General features: G+C 40.3%; 1 protein-coding gene across 1 annotated transcript; it reads right to left on the bottom strand.

Moving 5' to 3' along the window:
• Nucleotides 1–1,125: 1,125 nt before the first annotated feature.
• On the bottom strand, nt 1,126–26,045 carry LOC116446113 (cytosolic phospholipase A2 epsilon-like). The gene is made up of 20 exons (XM_032113358.1): nt 25,900–26,045; nt 23,912–23,984; nt 16,345–16,481; nt 15,910–16,041; nt 15,522–15,562; nt 14,715–14,757; nt 14,097–14,160; nt 12,558–12,718; nt 12,234–12,326; nt 11,545–11,582; nt 10,718–10,874; nt 10,122–10,258; nt 9,418–9,640; nt 8,137–8,251; nt 7,298–7,435; nt 6,352–6,459; nt 5,054–5,245; nt 4,419–4,585; nt 2,800–2,983; nt 1,126–1,950 (listed from the first exon to the last, which is right to left on the bottom strand). Exons 1-20 carry the CDS (start codon nt 25,924–25,926, stop codon nt 1,712–1,714), a joined length of 2,469 nt encoding a protein of 822 aa, XP_031969249.1. The 5' UTR covers nt 25,927–26,045; the 3' UTR covers nt 1,126–1,711.
• Nucleotides 26,046–26,509: the final 464 nt, after the last annotated feature.

Raw genomic sequence — 26,509 nt, 5'->3', positions numbered from 1 at the left:
ACATCTAGTTTGAACATATGAAACACCATGCCAGTGGCTGAGAAACTACTATTTCTGGCTTGCTTGGGATCATCTGAGATTTTAGGGTGCATCACAAAATCTGAGACGCAACATACAAAAGGTGAAGCAAGCCGTACAAGACATCTTCAGAAAACTGTTTCCATTGTCTCAGGAATATGTGTTTTCCAACCAGTCTGAGGCTGGTAAAACTAGGAAGGAGCAGATGTTCACCATTACTATTAAAAAGTTCACAGGCAAAGTCAAACAGAGTATCTAATCCTGACTAAAATATCCCCAAGAGGGAGCAACAACTGGGAAGCGAAACTGGACCAGATTTCCTCAGGGAGCCTGTAGACTTTGCAAAGCTGATGGAATGCCCAGAACTTTGCAATCAGAGGAGGACTTTGACAAATATAATGATACCCTCCCTGGCAGGCATTAAGGAGTCAGTCACGATACCCATTTCGGCAGTTCAGGTACCTTAGTTTGAGCTCACGAGTGGCTGCTCAGATAAAACAGTGAACGGGATTTTAGAATATAAGGCAGAAATTGTCTGTGTACCTTGTTGAAAAATTTGTGGAAAGAAGGTACTCTCCTATAGCTCTTCCTTATTTGTTTTAGGCCAGGCTCTGAGGGACTCCTGTAAGTCTCATCTTGGCTGACCCTTCACAAACTCCCAGATGCCAGCATCTGCCTTTCTTTCGCAATGCTTCTGTGGGGCTACTACCTAAAACCAGCAAAAACCAACCTCTTAACCAGCTCCAGATATAGAAAAGAATACCTCTCTCTCTCTCCAGTTACTCACCTCTAAGGAAGAATGCATATAAGCGCCACATCTCTCTCTGCTGGACCTTTTTTGGCCTTAAGTGTGTTTGAGCATGGGATACGCTGTGATGCAGTGAAGAGGAAAGTGGTATCTTACTGCATGTCTCCAGTGTTCAATTACCATACATCCTGCAATCCCTTTCACATGCTCTCTGTTTTCATAATGGTTCAATACACTATACTGAACAAGTTCCAGATGATGCTAAAGCAAAATTGCATTTTGGGGAGATAACTGAAGAACACATATGTGATCTGGGACAGGACATGGTTGTGAGAGGAAATAGCAGTAGTCCTTCAAAACAAATTTGTACACTTGATTTAATTGATAAGAACAGGTGTCATCAAAGACCTAAATGGCTACTGATCCATATCTCTGTTATCCAACACAAATATGAAAAATCAAACATCCTTCATAAAATATTTATTTCATGACTATTTATGACCAAAAAAAAAGCACCTGGGAAACAAAATCTTTAAAGGTAGAAGGCCATCTAATTCAGGTTATCAAAACAAAGTAAAATGTCTTAAATTGATACTGCATGGTCATCACCTTCTGTGTCTGAAGAGGGCTTTATGGATTTGCTACCAATAGTCCCAGTGAAATGCCAAAATATTTTGCATATGAAAAAATATTAGGAACTAGCCACCAAGACCATAAGAGATTGCAGCGAAAGAGAGCTAATGCTGTTTCCCTATCACACACAGCTGAATCTTCATCTTTTGAACAGTGAGATGGTGTTAACAGAAACTGCTGAGTTTAATACCACAACTCTGGATCAGATTAAGAAGGTTACTTAGAAAGACATGGCCCCTGCCAATATGGTGAAGTGTTTATCATGTATGTGCTGTCTTGGTAAATACTTAGTAAGGGAGAGAATAATGCTGTTCAAGCAGAGGGCTGTGCCTGTGATGCTGGCTGGCTCAGGGCTTGTTTCTTTCGTGCCACAGCCACGCGCAAGGCCTGAAGAATGATGTTCTCGTTGTTCATTATGTTGTAATTAGTCAGCTTCAGAAGCTTGTTAAAATCTTCTGCTTTCAGTGAGACCTCCCTGGTTGAGTATGGAGAGGAGAAACTGGAGATATCAACCTTCCCCTGTTCCATTTCAGCAGCACTACGTGTCATGCCTGTCAAGAGGAAATAAGAAATGTGTTTGTATAGTCCCTCACACGATACTTTGATAGAATGGGTCAAGAATAACTTGGAGAGATCACAGATGCAATTGCTATAAAGATAAGTGCAGTGCTATGATGTCTGAAAAATCTACTTCTGAACAAAGCCTATTGGAATAAAAAACAAGTCGCTAAATGCCATTTCCATTGCAATCAGCACTGTCTACTGGCCAGCTCATGGCACATCATTTTGTATGGTCACTGGTGCTCAAGTCTTACCAGACAGGTTCTTCAGTACAACACAAACCAGTAACAATAGAGATATATAAGACCGGAGGAAGCAGAATATTAGTAGGCTTGGAAATGATCTTAAAAGCAAAGTCTCCATCTCAAATACTAATCCAGAAGGACACTTCATGTACTATTGCTTTGATATTCCAGTATATTCAGCCAGCATATTAAATGGTCTAAATAGAAGGCACAGTGACCCTCCACAGAACTGTTCTACACTGTGATTCTCACCTAGATCTGACTGTCATAAAACCACACATAATTTAAAAAATATGGTTTTTTCTATACACTAAAGTAAACTTCTGGAAATTACAAGAGATTAGTTTCCATTCCTCTAATTGAGGAACACATTTCTTCTTTCCCTGAATTGCACCAAGACACAAATAAAATTATGCACAAGACTTCACCAGATTTTGCAAACAGTTTGAATCATCCCGTTTTGCAATCTATTCACTAGTATGAACAAGCAAACAAACAAAGAGGGGTTGTATTGGGTTGAGGAAAAAACACCCAGGGAGTGGGATTGGGATTGTTCCTTGAGTCAATAAAGTTAGCTGGGTACTGTTAACTTACCAGGTGCTACATATCTTTGAAAAGTGTCGTTCACTAATGGAAAATAAAGCAGCAGAGGAGCTCCTGGGGTGTCTGCACCATCGAACATGTAGCACTCTTTCAGGTTCTTCTCATCATCCACCAGTCCAATGCAGGGAAATGGAATTTCCTGCTCTGCAAAGTATCTGCAAGCCTGCTCCAAGGGCTGGTCAAGAGCAGCAGCACAGGGAACAGAAAAGATAGCCAAGATCAGATTGCTGCCAAAGCCCAGTAGTTCATGCAAAGTTGCACAAAACAGACTGAGAGGCAGACACCCAGAAATAATGCGGACACCTGCAGATCCAAGGACTGGTTTTCAGTTGCCTAAGGAGCCATTTGGAAATAGTTTTCCAGGAAAATACCTAATATCAAGATGGTAAAGAGAGTTTAAATCTGTACTAAGGCATGTCTCTAAAATGGGAATATGATATAGGAACAGAACAGATAAATTCAAACCATGTTATAGACCATTAATTAAAGGAGGACTAAGTCAGAAAAAATGTGGATGTAAACAAAACTAAATTTGCAGTCCAAGACAGTAGGATTCCCAGTCCCATTGTCTGTTTATATAGCAGGATAACTCGTGAGTTGACCTCAATAAACTTCAGCAGGGTTTAGAGACCAACCTACCCATATCTGTAACTTTGAATTTTAGAAATAACATGAGATTTTCAAATAACATATTTTAGACCTCAAAATATAGCACTAAAAACATTCATCAGAAAGCTCATTTGTGATGACTAATTTTTTTAAATTATCTAACAAAAAAGTACCACCTCATTTTGAATTAAGTATTTCCAAAAGATTTCAGAATACTAGAAAGAAATATAGTAGAAGATATTATCATTTCCACTGAAGTACAAAGACAAGTATTTTTCATGTGAAATTGCACCATTGCAATGTCTTCCACTTGAAAAACGGAGAGAACCTTAACCACTGAACCTTGTGGGTTTTGGGGTGTCCCACAGGGACAGGTTTACAGTTTCAAGTCTGTATTTTGAGGTCTAAAACTGTCTATATATGTGGTAAATACTGATTTCAAAATCCATATAACCATTTTAATCAAATCAGATTTCTGCAAACACAGTAAATGCATTTGATACCTTGCTCCAAGTCCACTATTTAAGGAGAAAGAATATATTTATTAAGAGAGATAAAAATAAAGATTAAGAAATTCATTACTCACTAGGCTGTTCCTGGACAGCTAGAAAATTAACATTAAAATAAAAAAGCAAAAAAAATCTTACATTTAAAAGCAAAATGCAGATTAAATTCAGCACTTGGATCACAAAAGTTTCCTGGCTATATTTGTGCTATTAAATATTATATATAAGACTATAATAGATGTTGCAGCTTGACTTTCTTAACTTCACTTTGCCTGTCTGTATTTCACTGGTGAAGAACTTAGGGATATTTCAAAAGTAGTTTGAGAAAAATAGACATATTTTCCCCTCTAGAAATTTCCCTTTTTCTTCTAAGGTTTGAAAACAGAATGTTACTAAATTCCACTAAGTTCCATGTTTCAGAGACATCTGTTTGAAAGTTGAGCAAAGCAAAGCAAAAGCCGTTAGGAAAAAAAAACCAGTTTTGAGACTTCTCACCAACGTCTGCGATCCACCTGTGTAATTTAAGTGTATGATGACATCCACTTTCCTCTCTGGTCTCATAAGGGGTGGGTAACTGGTTTCAAAGAAGAAAGCTGCATCCACCAACTCCAGGTGTTCCGAGCTGCCTCTCAGGTCATTAGGAGAGGTGTCTAGCAAAGTGTCTAAAGAGTGGAGATTCAGAGCTATTAGCAAACTGCAGAAAGACATCTGTCAAGTTAGAAAGCAAAAGGAAGGTGAGCTCCCCTCCCATGCAGTATCTCCCCTTGGCTTTAGGGTAGCATGCAGCAATCCTAAGGCTCCTTCAGCCTCTCCACTCACATTTTGTTGGTGTTTCTAAACCCATGAACTGCACCAAAACCTATGCAGATGTTGACTTTGTGCAGAACCCAAACCCTAGCAATTTTTATTCCTGTGAGGACTTTGAATACCCAATGACCCAATAATTGAACATTTGTGTTAGTGAAAGTGAAAGGTGTGAGGAATTCCTTCATTCTCCCTCCTCTCAGTGAACGCTAACAGGTAACCACAAAACCTGCTTAGTTCTCTTCAGGACATGCAAACGTCCCTCACTAATTCCCAGCCCCTGTGCCTACCCCAATGAGACATGTAGGCAGGAGAGCCATCCACACCTTTCCATTTCATGAAATGTTCATGCTGGATGTACTCGTTGTGCATCTGGAAGCCCCTTAGGAAGTTGTGGTATTTGGAGACGGCAGGGCGATCCGTCAGGATATCCCGGAGCGTTGTGGAGAGGCCGCTTGTAGGAGTGAAAACACATGTAGCCATTTCATATGGCTTCTCAGGCAGGTCTGGTTGCTCCTCTAGAGATACACAGCATAAATGGCATTACATTGAATTACAACCATAATTAAGAAGAGGCAAGACACAAAGAGGAGAAAGGGTCAATGAGTCTTCTGTAATCATGTGTTCACAGCTCAGCATTGCATTATTTTCCCTATGATCTGCTATGAGTTCCAGTTAATTTCATGACAAAAGTATAAACTTACTTGTGTTTTCTAAACTCTGATTGGTTACACATGACTAAAAGAACATTTTTCTCATAAAACTGTATGGTTTGGATACACACTGAAGTAATTCACTTCTCCAAGAAAACAACAAACAGGGGAAATAATTTTATTAATACATTTTAAGGGATTACTGCTTTTCGATTCCATGTAGGTTAAATTTAAAGCTTATTTTGAAAAGCATAGAAAAATTTTAGCATTTTGCTTTCAAACTAAATATTTTTACTTTTAAAAAGCCAGTTTGTCCTATTTGGTTCAGGTGTAGACACCTGAATTCAACAAAACTTGCAAATTACTTACATAAACTCAAACATAAGACTTTGGCGGGTTTTTTCTGAAAACATAGTCCACAGAAATGGGACCCAAGTCTGTTCACTGGCTTTTCTTGAATTTTATCATGAGGATGCTCATGAGTATTTTCAAGGAATGGTCTTTCAGTTTGGAGCTGCTTCTCTCAGGTGGTGTAAGATCTCCACTACGTTGACTTTGATGTCTACTAAGTCTTTCAGTTTAGTCAGATTTTGAGGGACGGATGTGCTGTTCAGGGCAAGGAGATGTTGAAATGGAAACAGTGAAGCTTCTTTCTGGCTAACAAACAGATGACATGAGGCTTTGACAGAAGTGTTTCTTTCCAAGCCTTTTAAACACAATACTTTAGGGACCACCTTATGTGTCCATCCCTATCTCCTTTACATCAAGGCCTGTCTGATGGTGCCTTTCCTTCTTGTCACAATCTCACTAGCGAACCACTGCCTATTCAATAAAACCAAATAACTTAATTTTTTTGGTATGTTCCATACCCAGAGACTGAGAGAAACAGGATGACAGAAAAGCTTAAAAAATGGGAAATGTGAGTGCAGTTACCCTGACAGAGGGGCCTGGAGGAAGGTGTTTTGGTTTACCTATTTCAGTCACTTTGTCTTGGGTCCACCTGTTCCAGAAGTCCTCTGAATTGTCAGCTGCGTGCCAGGCATCCAAGAGATTTTTGGAGAAGATACTACTCCACATTCCTAGAAAGTGGGAGAGGCATAATAAGCAATGCAGATGTAAACACAAGTTCTTTTAAAACTGCCTTCTGCTCCTTCCCCAGCTCTTCTCTAACTTTTTCGTATTTCTATCAAATTTTTGCAGACGTTCAGGCATCTATTTCAGTGCCAGACTCCAAAGGTAAACTTATTTCAGAATAAAATTCAGTCTTTTCCCTCTCACCATGTTTTACCTGGTTACCTGGAACTTTTTTTTTAAATTTTATTTTCAGCTGTCATGTTCCTATTTTCATTTCCTTTTTCCTTTGATAAGGAAATATTTTCAGCCAGCTGCTTCTCTGATTCTCTTCTCTCTTGTCCCACTGATTTCTTTTCAACTTTTTATTTGGCTTCCACAGAGTGTCATACATTTCCAACTTTGAAAAGTTTTTGCAAGCTACAGGAAATGATGATGCTTCAAAAGCAGTCACAAAGGTACGACAACTTCTTTGTCATTTTAGTTTATTTTTATCTTAGACCAAATGATAAAACCACCACTGCTGGCAAGGACAGTTGAATGAGTCTCAGGAAACACAGAATCATAGAACATCCTGAGTTGGAAGGTATCTACAAGGATCATCAAGCCAGCTCCTGGCCCTGCACAGGACAACTCCAAGAATCACACCCTGTGCCTGAGAGCATTGTCCAAACTCTTTCTGAACTCAGGCAGGGTTGGTGCTGCGACCACTTCCCAGGGGAGCCTGTCAGCTGACTGACCCAGTACCTCTGCTGCCTCCTGCTGACAGCCGGTTTCTGGGAGTGAGTTCCTGACTCATTAATGTTTCTATTAAAATCTTGTCACTCCCCCAGCTTGGTGAGTTACCTTGCATGAAGCAGATTCGTGACTCAGGGAGTTTCTTCATCAAGCGACCCATGAAGAACTCACTGCCAAAATCCTCAGCACGAATGAAGGCGCCATACTTCAGGAAGCCCACCTCATACGGTGTGAACTCCACCCACTCTGCCAATACATGCACCAACAAGGTTAACTCCACTACAGAAAATAGTCCGGTTGTTAGGCTTGGAATAAGCCTTTCAGGCATTGGTTCTCACAAGAAAACTGGCTTAGCACATGTCCTGAGCAAACCCTGCCAACAGCCACTGCTGAATCAGCTGTCACACTGTGCGCAGGTATGTGAATGAACAATGTCAGGGCTGGGGAAAATTTTAATTCTTTTTTTTTATCTAGTGAGTACAAAGTTTTCTCATGGAAGGTGGACTAAAACACACATTGTCTTCTATTGCCTTTAGCCAACTATGAAAAACAGAATAATAGAATGGTTTGGATTGAAAGGGACTTTAAAAATCATGTAGTTCCAACTCCCGTCATGGACCAAAACATATATTAAGTAAACTTAAAGATCTAATGAATCACTTTCTTTAAGAAATCATATAATTTCTGAGACTGTGCCACAGAATTATATTGTATTATTAGTCTGAAGTAAATACCTGAAAATACACAATCATATGCCAAGAGATCTTGTAAAATATTGAACTCTTGACGTGTATCATGTGCCAACCCAGTTACTCTTTACATTTCTGAACACTATTTCTCTGGCCTTGGAGTGAGAATTTAAAACAATTCGTCATTATTTATGATGTGTCCCCACAATGTATCTCCCTGGGTGAAAATATAGCTCTTTTTCAGAATTCAAACATTACCTCTGAAGTCTTTGGTGGCAACTTTGTCCTTGACGTTAAGGGCAAGGTAGATGGGCAGTGGGTTCTGACCTTGGTTCACTGCCTGACGTTGATCAGAAAGTCTGTGGTGGCTTTTCTGGATTTGGAAAAAAAACCCCAAAGAGTTAGATTATAATCAGTTCCTTAAAGACATTATCTTATAAACTCTAAGACAATTTTCCTGAATTTGCTCCTAAATTTACTTCCATGTCCTTGAATAACAGAGGACAAGAAAGCAGGAACCATTTCTGTTAAGATAACCAACTGTGTTCTGCTTTCAATATACAATGACAGCAATGAATCACTTCACATTTTGTTCTAATATTGTATGGTTAAATGTAAGTTAAAATATATGGCATATCTGGGTAATAAAGCTGTTACCATATACTTCATCTGTTTATCATACGAGTTCTTCAAGGCAGCATGTTAATGACCCTTCTAATCAAGATTTCTTTTTTTAAATACTGCTTTGAAAGTTAACTTCCACAGAGGAAAAGTTCTTGAGCTGTCCAATACTGAAAACATACACATGAAATGGAGATTTTGAGTATACTTTGGCCAAATTAAATTCTAGCAAATTTTGCTATGTAGCACTGAGGCTGGAAACACTTTGTGAAATACGATATGAGAGTATTTAATTTTTCTGTTTCATCTAGACAAAATGTAAACCATGCTTACAGAAATTTGAAATAAAATAGCTTTTTCTCCAGCTATCACCAGTCTGGAGAAAATCTGGAATGTTTTTGCTTGTATCATTACAATAAAATTAGAAATTGAAGATCCTGAGAGGTCAAATTCAAAGTGGCTGAAAGGCACCCACTGCAGCTACTATATCTCACCAGCTCTGGATCTATATACTTCCTTATCACTAAGTCACAAACAGCTGGATGTAAAGGGTACATCTGCAGTACATTCAAGTTATGAGTGCAGCTTGTGCAAATAATGCAGCAGTGGAGAGATAAAAGCATAGGGCTATAAAAAACACCTAAGAACCTTAAAAATTTCTTGCACAGCTGTAGTGTTAATCATCATTCTGGTTACTTTAGAGCTAGCCTGAGCATTTCTGCTACATTCAATCACACTTCAGGCTCCAGTGTAGACATACACTGTGTCTCCAAGTTATTAATGTAAATAAGTGGTGTTCTGCTGTGGACCAAATACAGTGTTACTGACCAGGTGTCTCTTCCTAGGGCTCTAGTTTCTTGCAATGGTCATAAATATTAAGTCAACAACTTTATGAGAAGAAAGATGTGTAGACATTACCCCATCATTTAACATGGCTTCAATCATGAGCCCCCACAGATCAATAAAAGAGGTTTTATGTCCTGCTTGGGTCCTTTGGCTCAGTTCTCTGTAATAATTCCTCAGACTTTTCAAGCAAAAAGCCCCCATCTTGCACTTGGCTGCTTGCTTCCGTGCTTCAATAATTAGTTCCCCAAGATCCTTACGTGACCAATCAGCATCTTCATATAGCTTTGTCATTGTCCTGGAGACAGGAAACATGATGGAATGCAGGGAAAAATGAACAGGATGCTTTTAAAACTCAGAGAATACACTTTGCAGAATTTTGGGCACTTATCATTTTATCTTTTAGTTGCTCTCCTCTTTGAGCTTTCTTTGAGCAGAAATGCAAGTCTAAAGGCAACCAGTCAAAAATCACTTCATCTGAGATCCAACACAAGCAGCTACACTAGCTGTCAATGCTGTTTCTGTCAAACAGTAAATAACAATAAAGGACCAGTTTGCATAGGATTAAGGATGTTTACACTTCCAACAAAGTCTCCTCTTTTGGTTAGGGATAGGTCATGATGCACAGTAGTCCTTTCACAGGTAACCTTGGCATTCATAGCCCAAAGATGGAAGTAATAACTCCATTGATCACCTTTACCCTTTCGGAAACTAAGATAAAACATGGACTTTTCTTAACACAACAAGATCCAAACAACAGTATCAAAATGACTCCTCACCATGTTGTGCCAGACGAACCACTGATGTATGAAACACAATCCAGAACACGCAAGTTTTGGAGACCCAAAATGCTGCCATACATGGCAGTGAGTGCTCTTATGCCACATCCTGTTGTGGTCACAGCCACTATAGGCACCTGTTTGACACCAAAAAAAAGAGCAGAAATCATAGATGAAAGAGTGGCATTAAGGTGCAAATAATGTCAAAATATTACAGAAACACAAAAGCAGCATCCAGACACTAGTAAAATAAAACACATAAATTAAGAGATAAAGCAACATTGCTCTATGCTATACATCCCTGTGGAATATACTAGGTCTTGGCACTTCAGGGAGAATTTTTAAGAAACACAGACCAAACTATTGGTTTGAAACATCTTCAAATGGTTCACTTGTAAGCTGAGTGGAAACAGAGATTTTGCTCATCTAAACAGACAGTTGAACTCTCTAGCTGAGCAGCAAAGTGCCCTGGAGGACAAGCTGATATTAACAGTCCTCATTCCTTATTCAGATAGAGGTAAAAAAATCACCCCTCATCTCCAGGCTTGAGGGAAAGGAGAGAGAAAAATCCTCCAGCAGTGCCCTTAACTGGTTACCTCATGCTCCTGCAGATCTTCCTCCAGATGAAGAACATCCTTTAGTGCAGCAGCAACTACCTTCTTTCGGTTTTGCAGGAAATTCTGTTCATCTGTGCATAGGTCAAACCCCAGGCGGGCATCAAGGTTTCTTGGCCTGAAACACAGACCCTGAGTCCTGAGACCAGGGCACAGATATTGTTATATTATTAGTCACTGTGGACAACTCCAGCTGTGCTTATGTGTGTTTACAGACCAGTTTGGGGACAGTATAATGTAATAAATGAGAATCAACAACAGCGCAGACAGGCCTCTGCTAATTGCTGTAGCTGAAAACAAGGATGCAAATGGGAAGGCAGAGCATAACACTGTCCTGTTATGGTATCTACAACAGACTTCCGGTTTTATTTGCTCATATAATTAATTTTTCAAGTTTCAGTAGTGCTGCCATGCATCCTGTAACTACATAACCACTTAACAGGCACTGCAGCCGTGAGATTAGAAAAACAGTTACCTATGCCTTGAAGTTATTTTGTTTATATAATTCAGAAATCTGATTTATTTGTGGAGCTGGTCTTTCCATCTGTGGGCATAGTAGTGCGCACAGATCAAGACCTTTTGCTGAGATGCACTAGCAGCTTGGATATTTGGAGGACAGGAGATCCATGATTTAACTTGCCATCAATTTAAAAGGAGAACCTCACAAATAGAAGCCTACAACCCAGTAATGAACTCACACATCTGCTCCCAATTGAGCCTGCATTGACCCCTGCTGATTTCAAATGAGCTTTGTGTAGGAGCAGATGCCTCCCAGTTACAAGATCAGGCCTTGCTGGAGACTCACTTACCATTCATTTGCCTTTGTGTACAAGTCAATTGTCCTGTCCTGAAAAGTACAATACAAACAGTGTAAGCATGCTCAGGTCGTTACTCCTGCGCCTTCCTCCCCCACTCCATCTAGGGTCTGAGTTTCACTATCTTTTAGTTCAGCAACGTGGCTGGAGAATCTGGCCAGCAATGGTCTGGACTGTGAGAGACCTTCACAAGTTCCAGCAGAGTCTGGGTTGAATAAAAGTAAGCCATTCACATAAGCTAGGTGGGTTTAGGGCCCCTCAGCTTCTAATAGCTTAACATTCATTATGTGGGAAGGTTGTTGAAAGCTGGACATCTGAACCACACACATATGAATGATCTCTGTTTTATCTTCTACTTCAGGCATTCCCTTTGCAAATGTAAGTCCTAATTGTCATATCCATTACTGTTAGCTTGCACACTATGTGATGAACTTACATATTAGACATGTCCTCAGGAAGTTAGTTTAAACTCAGAACAGGGTTGCACAGAGCATGCCTGGAACCACGTGCAGAACAAAAGAAAAAGTAACTATTGCATAATTGCAGAGTGACTGTCATTCACACCTTACACTGTAGTCATGCTTCATGTCTGACAGGAACTGAATCACTGAGCTCTAAGACTAATCATCCACCAAACTGAATGTGTGTTGGGCTGTTTACTGTTAAGAAAGACTTGTTCTCACCTCTCCTATTGTTATTTTCTCTTGTATAGGAAGCGAGTTCAGAGGTAGAATCACAGATTCATTCATATCCCTTTCATTTTGACTTGATATAGACTGAAAGAAATGATAAGACAAAAAATAAACAAGTTACCTTTTCTACAAAAAGAAAAAGGAGGAAAAAAAGTTTAAAAAAGGTAAAAAAGGAAAAAAAGGTAAAAGTCTCCCCTGTCTCACATACATGCACTTACCGATTCCCAGTACACACAGACCTGCACACACACTCGGGCGTTAGAGGTCCCCAATGGAATGCACACCGCAGAGCCCTTGTTAGTGGTGCCCACGTACCCTGCTGAGCCGCCTCCGCCGCGGCAGAGCCACAGTGAGCGCCGACTGGTTGTACTTGATGTAGTGGAACCTGGCCGGGGACGCCGCGCACAGGCAGGAGCTCAGCGTGTGCGTCTGGGTTCCTTCGTACGACCCGTCCACAGTCAATGCAAACTTTCTCTCTGAAGCAAAGGTGTTTCAAACTTAAGTTCTTCAAAAAATGGGGATAATTTGTTTGCACAGTAATGTAATAAATGTTTTTCTAAAGTAACGATGTCATTTTGTTACGCAAATTATAGGAAGAATAAATAGACTGACTTATCTGGGGGTTGCAGTTTTAGAGGTGGTATACAGAACGTGCCATATAGTGATTGTTCCTATAGTACCACTGCACTTAGATATATTTCTGATAGCTGAGACTACAGCTCTGATCATTAGGTAATGATTCACAGCCAATAATAGTTTGGGGGGACACTCTCTTCTGAAAGTCTGAAATGTGAAAAATACCTTATCATTACACTAGAATAATGTTTTAGTATTACATACTGTCTTGTTGCTGAGATACTTTGAAAATTTTGGACTTTCAGGAAAAACATGGGTTTTTTGTATCAGACCACAGTTCTCTTTGGTATCACTTAAATCTCAGTCCCTCTGTCATGTTTCTCTTTCCTTCAACCTGTAATATTTCTTTTGAAATACTTCTGGCACTTACAAAGCCATGTCTAGTGATTTTTTTCCTTTCATGTAAAAAGCATCAGATATGTCTGTTCAAGTAAGTAAAAATGGTCTTTATATAGAAAGATATCAACCCACAAGGTTCAAGATGAAATATATTCTGTAAAGATACACACTCCAAATTATGTAGTCAGCCTTCAAAAGAATTACCTGACTTAAGCATTTTCAGTCACATCTAGCAAACTTTTTCTCTGTGACAGCTGAGCTCAACTGGATCATCCAGGTGCTTAAGCAGTGTGCTGGATTGGGGTCATCATGAGATGTCAGGACAAGACACTTTAAAAACTGCCTAGGAGGCACACAGTTCCACAAGTATGGGCTTGACATGGCAGTGACACACTGCTTTAAGTGTGCAGCAAATGTCTTTGTTAATATACTGTGTCTTGTTTTTCACCTAATGGCATTTTTGTATTGTTATATTTAAAGAAATTTTATGAAGTTAGATGGTAAAATAGGCCCAATTCTCATTCTGACCATTTTCTTTGTCCCAGAATCCAGAAACAACAGGAGTTAGCTTCAGTTTAGGACCCAATAAACATCAATTCCTTGCACAAATGCTTTGGAAAATTTTAAGTATCTGGCAAGATGTTACTGCAGAGAAAAATATTTTGTGGGGAAATGATACCACATGCTTATCTCACCACATTCAGGAATAATCTGAGTATTTTTTATCATGTACAACCTCCTGCACAGGCCACTGGCATCAGTCAGATTTTGTCTTGTATCGTAAATAATTTTAAACCAGGATGTTCAAGTGTAAAACACTGAGTGTTTCTGCCATTAAGTGGCAACCTGATTTGCTCCATAAGTCAGTGCAATGCTCACCCATAGTGTCCTTCCTCAGCCTCCCATCATTCACCTGCACGTCCAAGCAGGAAACCTCACGGGACTGCAAGAGACAAGCAGGGCAAGAGACAAAGGCATTCACTATCAGGAGAGCTCTGCCTCATCCAGTCCACTGGACACATGCCCACAGGGTCTTGGGGCATGCACCTCAGGGGACAGGTGGTGCCAGCCTGCAACCCCGCTACTAGGTCTAGGGAGATGGCATTGGACTTTCCCATGGGAAATAGCAGAATGCATAGGGATGAGGAAAGAGAAGGGATCTTCTTGCTCTGCCTGCAACAGTGGGGGGGGGGGAGGATCAGCCACAGGAGAAGGCTCTCCAAACAGGTTTCCCAGCTCTCCCTGAGCAGAGGGAGGGATGTCATACCCCAGAGGCCAGCTCAGTTTAGGTGAGCACTGGCGGCAGCTCACAGTCTTCACAGCTTTCACCTCTCCCAGTGTGAGTCTCTAGCTGGGAGCACAGGGGAAAGCCAATGCCAACACCAACTGTGTCTTGGTCAATGCCTCCATGCCACCACATGGCCTGGTACCTTTAACACCAGCTTTGCAACATGCTTTCCTATACAGCAGGGGAAAGGATTATCAAATAAAAATTACCACTAGAACTCCATTAGTAACAATGTTTTCAGGAGGATCTGGACTGAAAGACAAAATGGAAAACAATCAATTCAAAATCAGCACATTCTTATTTTTCTCCTTTTCTTGATTCTTCTTTAAGCATTATTACATTATCTTTATCTTTAAAAGTCCATCTTTGGACAGGCAGCATGGACAAACAGCATCAGAAATTCCACATATTCCAGCATATTCAATCCAGTTTGCCTCTCACAGGTTAGAGTCTGGACTTTAAAACGTTTGTGGACATCTGCTAAACAGAGGAACTCATCACTGTATCAGACAGGGTCATTTTCTGACACACTGAAGAAAATTTACACAGGAATGGCATAATTACATTATTGCCCTAAGTTGTTCAGTTCAAACCTGTGGCATCAGAGCTAAAAAGCTGGTGAATTCATCCAACATGCCATTAAAAAAAGGGGAAAAAATACCATTTGCCTTAAAAATCCACAGCAGCACTAGGACTGATCTACATGCTTATTCTCTCCATTAACTGTACAGTCAGCAAAGAAACACAGAAAGAAAATATTCTTATGACAGACTAAACATCTGGGATCCCACACTAAGGAACAATAGGGGAAACTTAAAACTTCCTCCTATGTAGAATGTGCTTTTCAGCTTGGTGAGCAGCTGCCATCAGGGATGTCTCTATGCTCCCACCAGCACCCGTGCTTGCTTCTGTTTTATTCAGATGTTGACAGTGTTAAGGGGCTGCAAGTGTGAATTGATTTGTAGTAGTAACCTTGTATTTCCATCTTATACCTCCACCTATTTCATCTTACACACCTGCTCTCCATTGTGAATTCAACCTCCAGCTCCTCTTTTCCCTGCAAAAGAAAATAAAGGCAGTCACTGCAGGTTGGTCTCCTGTGAAGAGAGATACCATACAGGAATCTATGCTCTTCAGTGGTCTCTATAAACCAGTGTCCACCTTTTGTTACTGCACATGCCACAGACTTAATTTCCTTCATGTTGTATGTGTTATACTTCTAGTATCATATTCTTCTAGCATCTTATCCATTAATTTAGCAGACTCCTAGTGTAGGCCTTGCAGGACAAGTGGAATACGTACTGCAGGGCCTCTTGGTGGCTGCTCCCTTTTGGTGTGCTCTCCACATAAGCATATTCTCACTGACCACACCCTCTTTGCTTTGTCCTTGGTTTTTATCCATACCTGTGGATTCAGCTGGAAACTTAGCTGAATGTTTTCTCCAAGCTGGATTTTGGAGACGTCAAAGAAAACAGTGAGGAGATGGTCATCTTGAGTTATATTGTCCTCATCACACACTTTAAGCTCTAGAATGTTCTGGGGAAAAATAAATATGAAAGGTTTAACAAATATAACATGTTACAGATATTTCATTTGAGTTGAAGAACCTTGGGAAAGAAGCTCCAGAATGAAAAAATAAAACATTGCAGTTGGTCTCTGTGTACTCTATTTGACAGTCTTATATGCAGGCAGATACAGTCTTATCAAACCATGAAAATCTAAATAGGTACAGTAAGAGAGTGTGAATACTTCGCAAGGGAACTCAGAAAGACCCGTGGAGTGGAAGGACTATATGGTATGCTTGGTAAGAATAGGTGCTGGAGGTATCTGCATTCTTACCTTAACCTGGCTCTGAATTGTGAAATGGAAGGTCTCGTTCCATGTCGGGTTCTTGTTGTTCTTCACAGTCTTGGTGCGGAAATGCTGCACTGAAGCTGTTGGCAGGCTCAGGCTCACGTAGCAATCAGACTGACTTACTGTTGAAGACAGGGAAAGCAGGAAAGCAATAGACCAATGAAACAATCTAGTTCCCTGTCAGGTGGTGCCCTGTGTGCATTTTTAGCCCTGTACACAAAGCAATACACAGAGTTCAGTACCATCAAGCTGCTGCTAGACAACCATCTTGCTTTACTATTGTGAACGCCTGTCAGTGTGCTTTTCTTGAGAACTACTTCTTTTTCAATTCCTGAGAAAAAACATATTCAAAATACTCAGTTGTGTTGCTGAAGAGCCATCCATACACATTGGGGCACATAAACACAGCGGCCTCACGGAGCTGGGCACCGTGGACATTAGCAGCTGTGACAGGGGCTGCACATGGACAGAGCCCAGCTACTACACACTGGGGCTTCTACAGGTAAGCATGAACATGCCTTTATATGTCTAGAGTAACTCTGGCTGTAAGTTCTGTCTTGTCTACTGTCTGAGCATCGTTTCTTTTCTCTAGGACCTCTGGCTGCCAATGTGGAGGAGGTAAGAGCTCATTGCATTGAAGGTTGCCATGAAGCCAAATTGCTGTTACAGAAGGCACATCTTCTACAAAGGCATCTGCTTTCAGTTAACTTTCTTCCCTTATGGAAGTTAAAGAAGGAAACACTCAACAACACAGTTTTTCAAGAAAAAAAAATATAAAGAAAAAAATTCAAGAAAAGAGTAATCACCTGTGGAGATGAAATCAGTTGAATTTAATCTTCTGTGAAGAAGATTATAAGAAAAGCATTGAAAGGTTGAACAGTTTGATAGATAACATTTGCTTTGAGAAGCAGCTATACTGGGGCAGAGCTTTCAGCAATAAAGCTGTATAAAAAAAGGGTATTGCTTAATGTCACTGTTTTCACCTGCATCTCTGTGCCTCAGCCAGGGTGGCAAAGGTATTTGCAACACTTCATGTGCAGGTGAAAGCTTGTCCGCTGTTCCCAGCACAGAGTGAGCTGACATTGCTTCTCTGCACAAAATTGCATTGCTCTGTGGTTTCCATTCGATGTGTGTTCAGGTCATAAATTTCACCTATGAATTCTAATGTTACCAGATGTAGGGAGGGCATATTCAGTGTTTTTGTTTTCCTTTCTCAGCTGAAGAGGCCAGTTGTAAACTGTGGCTTTACAAATCCATCATAGGAGCTTTTAGTGGGAAACAGTGGTTAGCAGCAGTCTGCAATGCTTGCATCATCAACAAGCACTTTCATTCTGAGGTCAGAATAATCTACCTGCAAATACATTTGTCATCATTACTAGGAAATAGAAGGCAAGTATGAATCATTAGATTAACAAGCTTGTAGACCCACACTCAAAAGTCAGGGATGATCACCCTACAGAACATGATCTCTTAGTTAGGGATGACAACCTACACAAGTGCCAAAGATAGCAATGGGGAGTATTGCCATAAATGCCAATCCCATTAGTACAATTGTATTTCCTCTGTTTGTAATGCCATGTACTCAACCATTCCTGCCATCACATAACAGACACACCTTCATCTGAACAGCATCTGAATAGGCCTAAGTCTTGTCACACTCAGTTTTATTGGCAGACTGGACTTTGGGAAACACAAAATAATTGACTTGGCCCATTATTGACTCCCCACATGTAACTCAAGGATTAACAAAATCAACCTTTATTTTCTCCTCTGACTTCTCTGAGGCTTAAGTCATCTTTTCTGAGTAACTCTGAATGGAAGAAGAGTAACTTTGACTGATGAAGTAGTTGTCATATTAAGAGATATGATTTCTAAAAAAACCATCAAAATACATAGAAATCAGCTGAGCTGTTAACAATTCTAATAGCTCCCAAAATTCTGTGTGCATACAGGAAATGTCCACATAAAAATCTCTTTTGGCTCTTGGGAAGCCCAGACTGATATCAGCGCAGATTGCTGTTGGCTCTTGTCCCCACTAGGAGAAGGATCAGAAGGATCCAAATGGGTAGGTCTATGGGTGAACAAAAGCTTATTTTGCTGACATTTCCCAATTAGTAATACATGCTCTGACTTCATCTGTTGCAAAGAACAAAGTCTTATTTGGAAACTCCATCAATTATTTTTTCTCTGTAAGTAATCACTGTCTGTTATCACACTGTATCATACACCTTTAAGAAATAACTACCTGTCAGACATCAGAGCCCTGACTTCTCATTTAGATCTCTGACTTTCTCAGGGAGACTTCTGACACAGCCACTAAACAAGCATGCTTCCCTCTTCCCATCTTCAAAATGTGTTTGGTGATGCCCTTTGCACTTCCAGAAATGTCCTCTTAAAGCTGACTACCTCTTGTTTGTAAAGTATTTTCCAGGTGTTAAGAGGGAAGCATTTACAACACCCAGGAAACTTTTTTACACATCTCTGATACCTCAGTCCAGTATTCTGCCTGACCACCTCCAGCTATAAGCAGGTATGTGTGAAATGGCACTCCTCAGCCTACCCTGTGCCCTACCTGGTCGGTCTCCCTGCAATATCCCACTGCCTGTGCATGCACACGTATGAGGTTCTCATTGCCAGCCACGTGCAAGCAAACCCCCATCACCCTGGTACTTAAGCCTAACCACCACCTAACTACAGCAACTACGCTCTCACAAGATACACACAGCACAGCATCACGCCAGTGACCTGTTGGGTCTCTCCCCTCGATCACGACACGTGAACAGCTGTCAAACATGCTTGGGATGGCAGCCATGGTATTTCTGTGGGGCAATATCCGGCCAAAAGCAGGTGTGGCAGCAGGTATTTATGAAAGCACAGTCTCTTCGTCCAGTTATTACACTAAGTGTCTAATTATCTTCCACGATAATAGCAGGCAGGACTGGATCTTAATTGTGCTTTACCATTAGGAAGCATTACAACAACATGACCCATGCTAAAAAACACCACAGCCATAGCCCCATGCTGCATCCCAAAGAGCAGGGCATCCGCTCATCTGGCTCGAGCTGAAATCTCACCTGCCTCATAGAGAGCTCAAATTCAAGCAGAGCTAAACCAAACATTTTAATTTTAATTCCATCTCCTTTTTTGATGTTAACAGCTGCAACCTTCAGCCTGCCTGTAACCTGGGCAGAAGCCTTGAGCATCTTTCTCCTCATGGACTGCCTTTAGCTCCTCACTGTTTCTGGAAGGTAGATTATTCATGACACTTATGGTATAGTCTTTTCTTGTTGTGCTGAACCAAGAATATGGTCTCAAACACTGTTTGCCCAGAGCATCTCCTTGACCTGGTCACCCTGCACTTGGATCCAGCCAAGCCACAAAATACAAGCTATCAACACCAGCTGAGAGAAGTACTTTTCTTCTTTTTCCCCCACTTCATAGCTGAGTAGGTATCTGGCTGAGGGCGGGTGGACAGGTCAGCACTGCTGTCTTCTAGAGGGTAGAATATTAGATAATTGATGTCATTGAAACTTCTTATATTCTTTTTTAAATAAGAATGTGGGCTTCTTCTGTGGCCTTCCAAAAGGCTATTTACAGTCAGATTATCAGAATTTGTTCTGTCCAAGGAGATCAGTTCCTGTCCCCAGGGAGCATTCAATATTAATCTTCTAATAGGTAAACTTCAAGAAAACACTTTCACACTTTCTCCCACCCAGCCCTTCACACTGGGTGGAGCACCCTACAGGTATCGCTAAATCAGTATTAAGAGTCTCATTTACATCCCTCCCTAAAACACCCCTTTGTTGAGATGTTGCTAAACAATCTTCCTTGTTGGCCTTCATCAGTCCACATCCTCTGATTTTATAACCGTATTTCATGCAGCACCTAGAACAATAGGCTGCTGGTGCATAATTGCAACTGCTTAAATGGTGAAGTAAACAATAAATAACAATGAAACAATAACAACCGTGCGAGGACAGAACACCAGAGGAAGTCTGCATGTTCCTGCAATAAGTATCGTGGTGAAACATAGTTCCTCAAACAATAATGTATTTCACTGACTATATTTCTTTTCAGGATCTCAAGGGACTTTTACATGAATTGATCTCATATGTGGCAGAATTGCTACTGCAATTCCATTAAAAAAAGTTTTGTTAAAAATATAAAACATAGTTAATAATTTTATAAAGGATAGTACCCAAATTTATGTCTTATATAAAAAAATCCAAAATTTGAAGTTTCCAAAATTAAAAAGCATAGTTTAAAAAAAAATTGTAAAAGCTTAAAAAATATTTTAGTCTTACTAAGCAAATGATTAAGAATATTTTTAACTCTATACTTTCACATTGTTTAACCCTTAACACTCTGTTTCCTTGCTTTTCCATTTGCTAGTTCCACTCAAAGACTTAACTTCTCTGCAGTATCTTATTCTTTAGTCTCTTTGACTTCTTTTTTTTTTTTGGGAAAGACCTTTGGTCTTATCAAGGAAGGACATCAGTGCCAGAGGACATTATGCATCACATTTAGAGATGGGTGTCTAAGGGGAGTATAAGAGAGAAAACATCATTTAATGCTCTCTCAGCCCTCAAAATTCAAGATACACGCTTCCTGATCCTACTTTAACATGATATTTTTTTCTTCTCTGAACTTGTCCAGACTCTGCCTGAAACCTGCATAAACTTTTGGCATTCATTATCTCCTGCCATGGGGAATTCCCAAGCTGAACCTCATGCTGTGAAAAGCCACATCCTTCTGTTTGTTCCAGAGCTGTGGTGGTTGCCCAAGGTGAGCAGTTGATCTTGAAATTTGAAAATTCTCAGCAGACAAAGCTGTGTTTTTAAGGGTGGGTTGGACTGATGCACATCCAAGTCTTACCCCATTAGGGTGTCAGGATGCTTATGGGGGACACACCCAAATCTGGGAACTGGCAAGCAATCACAGGTCCGGGAGTATCAAGAAGCCCAGTGAGCCTGATGAGGATGTGGGTGTGCTCAGTGAGAAAGGGGAATGTGGAGAACACAAACAAGGCACTAAATTCACATGTGTTATCAAGGATATCAGATATGCATTAATACACAAGTGGAAATTAGTCTTATAAATTACACACCGAAGGATCAGTGGGAAGGGTACATTAGAAAGATTCGGGGTTTAAAAAGCAGAATTAAACACTTTAAATTATCTTATTTAAAAATACTCTCTTATGCACTGAACTCCCATTAAAGGTCTTTTACTATATATTGCATAAGAGATGTTAGTGAGGTTTTGAGATTCTCTTGTTCTGGATTAATTTTCCCATCTCCATTACCTGGAAAATGGAGCAGATAGACTAATAATGAAGTTAACCTGCAGCACCACGTTGGGAGACCTTTCAAGCACTAGATGAGTATTAGACAAAGTGATCTGAAAACTCTACAGAAACCTAGTGCAAGGTTAGACACAATTGGCAAGAGATAGAAGAAGCTGATTTTAAATGTCAAAAGTCAGTAAGGTAAAAGAAAAATAGGTGACACTTGCCAACTTGTTCTATCTATAAAAGTTTGCAGGAAAAAGAAAGTAATAACAACAGGGCTGAGAAAAGAAAGAATGAGAAAAAAATCAGTGTTAGGAAAATGGTCCTATACAGAAGTCTACTTTGCTGGTGATGGAGGACACATGCTTCTGAGTTTGTAAAGCGGTGTCAAGCTAATCTTTAGGGAACTGTAAAGACGACTGAATCAACTCAACAATACTCCCCTGGTTTTACACAAACCAGCAAAATTTTGTTCGTTTTTTTTTTATCTCAAGACTCCCATTTTGCTGCTTCTCAGTGGAAGGCCTCTAAAGTTACGAACATGCAATTTGCACTAGCTTTTACACTGTCAGCAAAGTTAAGCAGAGGTTAAATTAATTCATTTAGACTTTCGAAATATAGGTTTTTTTCATATGATAAAGAGCCTGTCATTGAAATCTGTGACTTCTACAAGTCTGTCTGCATAGAAAAATATGTCCTCAAACAGCTTAAAAGAAAATCTTACTGATAAATACAGCTGACAAATGTCACACTCAGTAAAATCAAGTGTTACTGGAATTAAGCAGCTGTCAGTCAAAACTCGATTCAACATTTAAACATAAGCAAGGCAGTGCTGCCTGACTGATACGATTTTCTTTTCCTGCATGATGAATGTCCACAAAAAAGCAAAGCATTCACCTTTTGCAAGTATTTGTCCTGGTTTTTTCATGCAAAACTTTTTCCCCTCCAAAATCACCTCTGTCATTCAAAGTGCTCCTTTAGAAAGCTTTATGGGCTGGCAGGACACAGCTTGGACTGGGAAGCAGAAAAGGCTGAGCATTTCACTACCAGTCCCATGCCCGAGAAACTTTCTAGTATTGAATAGGACAGCATCAAAACATAATAAACTCCATTCAGAACAAAACCAGCTTAAAGATGAAAATGAAAAGCATTGGTCTAGATGAGAAAAAGTTAGAAAGGAAGTTTGGTAAACTCATTATCATGCAGATGTTTTAATAAAACATCATTATCTAGGGAGATATCTAAGGGTTGCAGTTTTCCACACTTCTTTTTTCAGTTCAGCATGCACATTTGTACATTCAAATAGGTTTTAGCTGTAGGAAGGGATTTCTCTCCAGACTATAACTGAGCTTCAAATATGGTTTCCACACTGTAGAAGTAGTCCAGTGGGAAGGTTCATATGGACTCTTCTTCCCCATACATTCATCAACAACAAAGCATCTTACTGCTCTTCAATAAAAATCAGTGAGAAACTCTTCTTCACATACCTTTGGTCTCTAGACAAACTGTTGCAGAACTTGGAGCAAATAACGTTGGAAAGGCACAAAAATCTCTTGTCCTGGATCTTTTTATGTGAACAACTTTAGCTTGGGCCTGTTCATATAGAAACTTTTTGCATTCAGACCTTTGTATAAATGAGCAGACACAAGACAATCAGCCATCTCCTCAGACAGGAGGAGGTGGTTGTCATTCAAGCTGTTTTTTCTAATGTTTTGCAGTTCAGGTACTTACGGACCATTCATAAATATTTGTGTAACTATAATTCCTGGGCAGTTTGTAAAAATATTTAAGAATAGAAAAAGCTAACTGTGAGCCATGCCTATTGCTGAATCAAATTTGATAATCTGTAAGAGATGTCAAGTGTGCACTCCTGAGCTCACGTCGAATACTCTTTGATAGGCCCAGGGTTACACAATGGACAGGGTAGACTTTAAGAAGGAACCATAGAAAGAAAGTTCTTATTGCAATCTTTCCTGTGACCAGAAGAACATTTATTTACAGATTCAGGTGGGAAATATTTTATGCATTCTGTATAAAAACATGTTCTGCATTACAACTGGTGGCTAGACTTCAGTGTTATATCAACAAAGATAAAACAAAGAATAGTATCTTCTGTGTTACCTCATCTTCAGCATACCAGAATCACACATCTTCTATCTCTCTCCTTTTATAAATAGTCTGTAGTGTTTGTGACACTTGATATATTCAGAGTAGTTTTACAAGCCTGAGGATGCTCCAGGGGTATACAGCAAAGATACTCACACAAGTCTGCCTTTCTGGCATTTTTCATCTGTATGATTTTTACGGTGAGCAAGTTGCATGGCGATGGTTCTGTCTGTTGAACAGCACACAAAATGCATGGGATGAGAGTGCAAAAAGGAAGAACAGAAGCACAATCAGAGATAGAATTGAATTAAGTGTTTCAGTTCCAACCATCAAAAACATTTCTAAACTGAGCTTCCTCCTTGTGCATTGTCTTCTTCCCAGAAGGTTTTTAGCCAGGTGTGGCCACAGACCAAACCTCTGATGTCCTCCATTTTTCATTCTGAGGAAACTTGTGCTAACCCTCAACTGAGGAAACTTGTGTCAGCCCTCAAGTATCTGACTCTTGCAACCCAACCTCAGAGAAATGTGTGATAGAGAACCTTGCTGTGTTATTAATACAACTGACACACATCTTGGTCTGTGAAAATTCACAGGATGTCATATATATCCACTATATTTCACAACAAACAGCAAACAATCTAGCAGGGCAGGAATTAATAATGATATCATGGTGTAATGATGCTGCTCATCTGTTGATTTATAGCTACATAATTACATTCTTATGTCTGATATGGAGCAGTGCTGGCTTTTAAAAAACAATGACCTGGAAAGTGCCTTCCAGAGACCTACCCCAAACTTCTCAGGAGGAGTGAGTGAAAGCCACAACTCTGTAATTATTTCTCTGTGAATAATTCAGCTCACTCAATCTTCCTTAACTAAAACTCTCAGGAGTGTATCGAAGGAAATATTTGCAGCCTTCCAGTACTTAGAGGGGGCTTATAAACAAGAGGGAGAGCAACTTTTTACACAGCTAGTGATAGGATGAGAGGGAATGGTTTTAAACTAAAAAAGAAGATATTTAGATTAGATATTAGGAAGCAATTCTTTACTCAGAGGATGCTGAAGCACTGTAACAGGTTGCCCAGAGGAGTTGTGGATGCCCCATCCTTGGAAATGTTCAAGGCTAGGTTGGATGGGGCCTTGAGCAACCTGGCCTAATGGGTGATATCCCTGTCCCTGGGGATGGTGTTGGAGCTGGATGATTTTTAATCTTCCTTCCAACCCAAGCCTTTTTAAGATTCTATGATTTTGGGAAACCACCTAAACCTAAAAGTGGTTACCGAAAGATATTTAACAAACCTGTGAGGAAACTGGTTTGATTTTGTCATCCTCTCATCTTAAGCAAGGATCAGACAAACAAGGTACTTAATATGTAGGGACTAAAGTTGAGGTACTTTTTTCCCTAGGTAATTTACCTTCTTAAAAGAATAAAAGGAGGAAAAATTACACATTTAATGCTCTAAATGACAAAAAAAACCAAAAAGCCACCACCTAAATCAAGCAAACAACAACAAAACCCCAGCCAAAAATCCCACCAACAAGAGACAAACAAATCCCATAAAACCTCCCAGTAAAGCACACCAAAAACCAAGAGGAGCAAAAGGGAAAGAGCAAAACTGAGTAGTGATGCAACAAGCACATATGAGAGACACCTCATGCACACTACCTATAGAGCAGGGAGTATCACTGCAACAAATACGTAGATCAGTATGAAACAATATGTTACCATTCATTCCCCTATGCCCCAAAACTGCCACAATTTTTGAGAGAGCTATACTTAACACCTCACATAATACTAGTTTCCTGACTCTCCCTATGCATTCATTGACATTAGTGATAATTACTTATTTTTCCTCAGTGTGTTGTTTTGCCTAACCCAGCTGGATGGAAGCAAAAAGGTTTGGTTTTTTTTTAATTGGGAATTTTCAAAATAGTAAATTATTACATCACTAAAGTTTTTGCATTCCTGAAGTGAAAACACAAAGCAGTCACAAAACCCAGCCAGAAAGAAACTCTTGGTGGTCAGGATAAATCTCAGAGCTGAAGATACAAGAGGTGGAACATCAGCTCCTACAGCAGGTCCCCTCTGCCCCCAAGGGCAGCCTGCTCAGCTCATTGCAGGGTCTCCTCTTGCCTTTTCTTACCTGGCTCTTGCTGTAGAACAGCCCCATCGTGGTCTTTTCCCTGTCTGAGCCAGGTGTGAAATGTGGTAGTGGATGTGTACAGAGGAGTCTCAGCCGGGCAGCTGCTTGTGCTTTAAGTGGCCAGGAGCCGGCAGGCAGGTGTGTGAGTGCCTGACTCAGCGCAGCCTCACCCCGCCACCGCCACCTGAGCAATCCCCAGCTCCTCCTCCTCTTCCTCCTCCTCGCTGCCCGGGAGCTGAGTGCAGGCTGCACACCTTCTCCAAAGCACCCAGGTTCTGGCACTGCAGATGGATGGTCTTTGCAGTTGTAGTTAGAGGGAAATGAAGACTGAAAAGTGATCTTCCCTTCATGGCTATAGGCACCAAGCAAATGTTTTACACTTTCAAGCATCCTCATCACTTTTAGAGGAGGCCACAATGCTCTTGCCCACAGGTGTGCTGTCAAACTGCAGCGCCTTGTGGGGAGGTGACTGGCAGCAGTCAGGGACCATCTGGTTGCCCAAGACTTCTTCGGCCAAGGGCATCCAAACACACCAATGGGCATACAAAAGCCTTTTTGTAGCTTTTATTGCTTATAGATGGTACGTGGTCTCTAAGTAAAGACACATCTG

The sequence above is a fragment of the Corvus moneduloides genome, chromosome 6, assembly GCF_009650955.1.
Source record: "Corvus moneduloides isolate bCorMon1 chromosome 6, bCorMon1.pri, whole genome shotgun sequence".
In the NCBI taxonomy this organism is placed as follows: Eukaryota; Metazoa; Chordata; class Aves; order Passeriformes; family Corvidae; genus Corvus; species Corvus moneduloides.
Note: the sequence above shows the minus strand (reverse complement) of the source record. Positions and strands in the feature narration are given on the sequence as shown.